General features: G+C 40.0%; 1 protein-coding gene across 1 annotated transcript in view; it reads left to right on the forward strand.

Annotated features, from left to right (window-relative positions):
* The window catches only part of MET (MET proto-oncogene, receptor tyrosine kinase), a 125,675-nt gene extending 120,383 nt beyond the window's left edge, over positions 1-5,292 (forward strand). The window contains exons 20-21 of the mRNA XM_068549346.1: positions 2,808-2,944; positions 3,050-5,292. Coding sequence (XP_068405447.1) covers positions 2,808-2,944; positions 3,050-3,260 — 348 coding nt within the window. The 3' untranslated portion in view covers positions 3,261-5,292. The remainder of the gene's footprint in view (positions 1-2,807; positions 2,945-3,049) is intronic.
* The last annotated feature ends 708 nt before the right edge of the window (positions 5,293-6,000 follow it).

Below are 6,000 nucleotides of genomic sequence, written 5' to 3' on the forward strand. Positions count from 1 at the left end.
TTTCTATCACTTTTTATAGCTTATAACAATCTCTCACCTCTAATAACTGCTTTGAGCATCACCTTTGATAAAGTGAGGCAGAGATTCTTCAGGTGAGCTCACTGCTGGTGCTCAGATATTCAGAAAGACTTGACCGTTCACACAATAAGCAAGAACGGCAGCACTCTCCTGTCTTGAAGCTTAAACTGACTTGTTTCCATCATTCTTTTTTTTTTCCTCTTTTTTGATTAATTTTTATTGGAGTATAGTTGCTTTACAATGTTGTGTCCATCTTTCTTAACGCACAGGTATTGTACACCACCCTCTGCCTTTGTCTCTCTCTCCCCCTCCCTCTCCCGGCCCCCATCAGCCTCTCTCTTCTTGGTCAGCATCATTCTCCTCCTTCACTGCCCCTCCCCCCACCAGCCTGGCAGTCCAAGCTGTTATGGGGAGTTTGGAAGGCAGACTGTTCGTGGAAACTGCCTCCCTCTCACCTCTTCTGTCCCATGATTCCTCCAACACTCCTCTGATACCCAGTTATTGTCCAAGCCCTATCATTCCTTATAAACTTATCCAGCTCTTTCCCCTTTTTTGCAAGTTTGCCTCCAGACATCCTATAGCTTAGGCTGTTGGTTAGGGAAACCTGATCACACACGTTATCAGCCTCTCAGAACTTTGGTTTCTTCATCCTTAAAACATCTACAAAACTGATTACATTACAGGGTTATTATAAAGATTAAATAAGACAATCTTTTTTTTTTAAAGGGCATGACACCCACCCATGTGTCATTCGATGACACGTACTCTTTCCCACCACTCTAATTCAGGAGTTCAGTCTCATAAGGTTCTGTGTTGCCAGTAAGCAGTAGCAGCCCTCACCTACTCCTGTTCAGAAACCTCCTAACTGGTCTCCATATTGTGGATGGGCTTCCCCTATTTGTCTAAAGCAGAGTGTTTACAGATGCAATCTCCTGGAGCTCAACCCCAGTCACATCCCATCGATTTCAGTTTAACCCACGTTCAACATTCAAAGACATGGTCCCCTTTCAACCTTATCTATCCGTCGTCCCTTCACCTACTCCACACATCAAGCAGAGTGACCTGTTGTCCTTATGGTTCAAAAAAACACACGACTGCTCTTACCCCTGGGCCCACTCCCTCCATCCAGAACACTCTTTCTGCCCTTACAATACACGTATCTATTTAACATATTCTCCCTGTTCCTCAAAACCCGCTATACTGTCACTTTCTTCCTAAAGCCTTTCTCAGTACCCCACTCTTATCCCTTTGCCTTTTCACAACATTTGTACCTCTTTTCTATAATTGCTCTGTATCGCAGTTATTAGATCTTATTGTTCTACGTGACAGTTAATTGCATAATACTCTTAACCCTGTTAAATCAGCCTTGGGGCCTATCCAGTAACTTGAACAGTGACCTACTTGTGCATCATCAAGGGTCAGTAGATACTTGTTAAATTGATTTAAATTCTAATGCAAATTCTGGAACTTGAAGGTTAACACAATGAAGTTGTCAGAAGTGACTCATAAGATTTTTATGCATTGAAAACTTTGACTTTGAAGGGCACGTAGTGCCCACCTGGGAAGGAGTTTGTTTTCTCTATTTGGATCAAGGAAGTCAGTGACCTTAAAGGGTTCTCGCACTCGGGCAAAGGGAAAAAGTCATTAATGGAGATTTGTACCGGCAACCACAGTGTCTACCTGGTTTCTTTCTTTCAGAAACACAAGCTTTATTCTCCTTCTTGCTGAGTATTGCGAGCTACACTTGCTTCTCAATGTTATGTTTTCCTGCTCTGCATGTCTGATCTGTATTCTCTTTGCCCTCCGAGCTTCTTTTTTCTCAGTGCCTCATTCCTGCCCCCATGTGCTTCTTGGTCTGTGAGTGTCCTGGAAGTGTTGCTAGGGGAGAACTGATTTCCTGGGTCCTCGGTGACCCACACAGGCTGACTTACTCTCATTGTGTCATTCTCACCTTGGCACACGTCCAGGGCAAGATAATATGTATGACCTGATCTATTCCAAGGAGAGTGCTCTAAATCAAGAAATTGCATACTTAGTGAAGTTTAGTAGACCAAGCAAGACCCAGGAGTTAAGAACTCTTAAATGTTTATCCCTGTGTGAATTCAGATTTATTGGGGAATTTTTAGCAAATCAGTCAACCTCTCTGTGTCCTAGTGATCATCCTGTAAAGTACTGTTACAGCTGTTTTATATTAATTTCCTCCTTTAACATTTTCAAAATATATTTTATTGAAATTCATTTTCGGTTGAGAGCCTTGATGCCTAGCAGTTTTATTACTTCTGATTTTTAATATGGATTTTTACTTTTACTGACTTAGACCTTCTCTTTTAACATTAACTTTTAGATAAGTTACATTTCTTAAGTAGTATTTACATTCATTTGGAAATCCCACACATTTAAATTTTGGAAGCCTTGTCTTCTTTTTTTTTACTAATAATCTAAAATTGTAGTGAAGCTATTATAAAAAAGAAGGATAGAAACATTTTAATGCTTTGACCCTATAAGAGAGAACTTGGAAGATGCACTCTACAAACTACTGATGAAATGTTAATCATCATGTGGACTTTGAAAACTTTACATTTACTTGTAATCTAAACTTTATCCAATTCTGGTTTAAACGAGTCATAATTATGTAGCTTACTGATTGCCTTTAAGGAAGATTTTGCCCAAAACAGCAATAGTATTGAATACACTAAACCAAGTTTAGTTATGAAGACCTGCTGATCACCTTTCATATTTGTGTGGTCACCCTTCCCTCACCTGGATTCTCCCTTCCCTTGTTTGACCAGTGGTCCTTTGGCGTGCTCCTCTGGGAACTGATGACAAGAGGAGCACCACCTTATCCTGATGTCAGCACCTTTGATATCACAGTATATTTGTTGCAAGGCAGAAGGCTCCTACAACCTGAATACTGCCCAGATCCCTTGTAAGTAAGAATTCCAGCAGGATCTTCTGTAGCTCTTATGTTCTTTACTTTTACAGAAATACTTGCCTTCAGAGTCCTCACAGCACTGTTTCCTTTCTGAAACAGGTATGAAGTGATGCTGAAATGCTGGCACCCTAAAGCTGAACTGCGCCCATCCTTTTCTGAACTGGTCTCCAGGATATCAGCGATATTCTCTACTTTCATTGGGGAGCACTATGTCCACGTGAACGCTACATACGTGAATGTCAAATGTGTCGCTCCATATCCTTCTCTGTTGTCATCACAAGATAATGTTGATGGCGAGGGGGACACATGATGGATGGAGGCACCTGTACCAGCAGCCCCCTTCTGACAAGCATCACTGAACTGTCCAAACAACAGTCCACACTTTGTCCAATATTTTTTTCACTGCCTGGCCACTGAAAGGCCACCAGGTATTATTTGCTTTTGCCAAAGTTGCACTATTATAGGACCTTATATTGTTATTTAAAATGACTGGATTCTACGGAATTTCTCATCTGACAAAGCATCGGAGCCAGAAGCTTGGTCCCACAGGCCAGTGACCAACAGCAATCCTGCAACTGTGATGACGCTCCTGTCACATTCAGGCCAAAACCTGAAAGCTGGGTTGAAATTTTTAAAAATCAGGATCCCACCTGATTTCATATGGGGAACTGAAGCAATGCATTTTGAGGGCTTCTTGATCACAGAAAATTCAAAAGAAGTGGTAATGTCCAGGACAGACATGGCAGCCCTGGGAACAGGCCACTCATTTAGAATTAAAGTATTTCAAATAACTTTTATGTGTTGTATGAACAACACATTTTTTTTATTACTGGTGTTGTGATTTGCCCATTAGGTAAACATTCCCTTTTAAATTTTTGTCTACACATTCCTTTTATTGGAGAACTATCCATAGACAACACGGTCAACATTTCAAAACAGCAGGACGTGAAATGTGTTTATAAATTAGTAGGAATATTTACATATGTACATAGACAACGATAAGATTTTCATAAAATAGCTTAGTCACAGTGAAATATTTGTCATTTAAAAATCAACTGTTTGAGAATGATACCTTTCTGACCTGGATGTGGACATTTACAAGTTTTGTCTGTTTTTTTGTTTTTTTTAATGATGACTCTGAAAATGAAACAAGTGATTTGTGATGATAAATGTTTTTAAAGGTAACTCAGCATGTTTTTAAAGCAAAATACATCCGACTAAAACTTTATTGGTTCCAATCATGGCTCATAAGTAGAGCCGAGAAAGAATCGATGGACTGGAAATATTAGCCTCTTTCTCAGGTGGCAGCCTTCCACCCCACAAGCAATTGGAGACAATAAAATCAGGAGGAGTCCAGTTTTGCATTAGGACATGTTTTGTGTTAAGCAAAACATATTTTAGGGGAAAAAAAAAAAAGGCAACTGAAAGTTCTGGCCATTTCACCTGGATGAACAGTTACTCTGGTCAGGACTTCTGTGATGTTTTGTTCTGTGGGATTTTGTGCTTACTACTGTATAATGCATGTGGCACAGTATACTCTAACTGGTTTTGTCGATGTAAACATTTAAAGTATTATATTTTTATAAAAAGGTTTATTTTTAATGATGTAAAAGAACTTTTGTTAGGCCACAAAAATACTGCACTGTGAACATTTCAGAAAACGTATGTCGGACTTGGATTAATAACAGCATGGTTTTAAATGACTGTAAATAGTGATAAGGAAATGTACTGACTGCCAGTACACCCCACCCTCATTACATCATCAGGACTTGAAGCCAAGGGTTAACACAGCAAGCTATAAAGAGGGTGTGTTATGCTAAAACCCAATAGCATAGAGTTGGGCTCTTGTTGCGAGAGAGAGTGATTACAACCAAAAGCTCTTTGACAATGGTGGAACTTACCAGAAGACACAAGGAATTGTACTGCAGAGATACTCCAATTCAAATATCACTATTTCAGAAGTGTAAAGAGTAATACTGATTCACAGAATATTGTAAATGATGGATGAGGAAGAAAAAATCCACTCTGCAGAAAGAAATAACTGTCTCCACCGATGTCAAGAGAATGAATACATCGAGAATAGCGCTTATGTAAATCAACCCATCAACAAGACTGCACACCTGTATATATGCTTGAGAAAGCTACAATGTGAAAATCATGTTTGCTATTTATAAACGTGTCCTTAGGTTAATGTGTCTGGACAGATTGTGGGAGTTAAGTGATTCTTTGAAGAATTAGATACTTGTCACTGCCTATACCTGCAGTTGAGCTGAATGGTACTTTGTATGTTAATAGTTGTTGTTCTGATAAATCGTACAATTAAAGTGATGTATCATCTTGTATACTGAGTTGGTTTTTGCTAGTCATGCCTGATTACCTACTCCATTTACATAATGACAGAGGAAGCCTAAGATTGATTTCACCTGACTGTACCAACTCATCCATTTATGAGAGTCTTAGTGAAGTTAATGCATAGACATCTAAAAGAATTTGCATCCTTGAATCTCAGGAAGTCTACCTCTCTAAGGGTGGTTTCCCCTGCGCTGCTGAATTACCTAACATTTCCCTGACAACCTTTCAACTGCTAGAGCACCTGGCCCCTACTTCAGCTTGATCCTCTTCTCCAGCAAGGTGCATCCTTGGACCAGAAGACATGACAATGGAGCTGCAACCCCACAGTTGGCACAGAGATACCTAGTTGGGTGTTGGAGGAGAGAGACCTTCTTACCCCCTTAAAACTACTCTTTTCATCTACACGGGTTCCAACTCTTCAGGTGCCCCCAGGGACTAGAGTAACTACCTTCAGGTTATATCCATGAATATTCTTGTAACGGTAAAGGGATTCAAAGGTGAAATTTCAGTCATCTAAGCTTTGGGGCAGTCTGATTTTTTTTTAAAAAAAGGTCCGAGTTTAAACTAGTGCCTACAAAGTATAGTGGGGGCTGATTCTTTAGTGAAAGAGAATTTAATGCCTGTACCCAGTCAAACTCCCTCGCCTCCAAGAGATGCATTTCCATAGGAAGTTCAATCAGACCCTATGCCCAGAAGGA

Source organism: Eschrichtius robustus, chromosome 8 (genome assembly GCF_028021215.1).
Source record: "Eschrichtius robustus isolate mEscRob2 chromosome 8, mEscRob2.pri, whole genome shotgun sequence".
Taxonomy (NCBI): Eukaryota; Metazoa; Chordata; class Mammalia; order Artiodactyla; family Eschrichtiidae; genus Eschrichtius; species Eschrichtius robustus.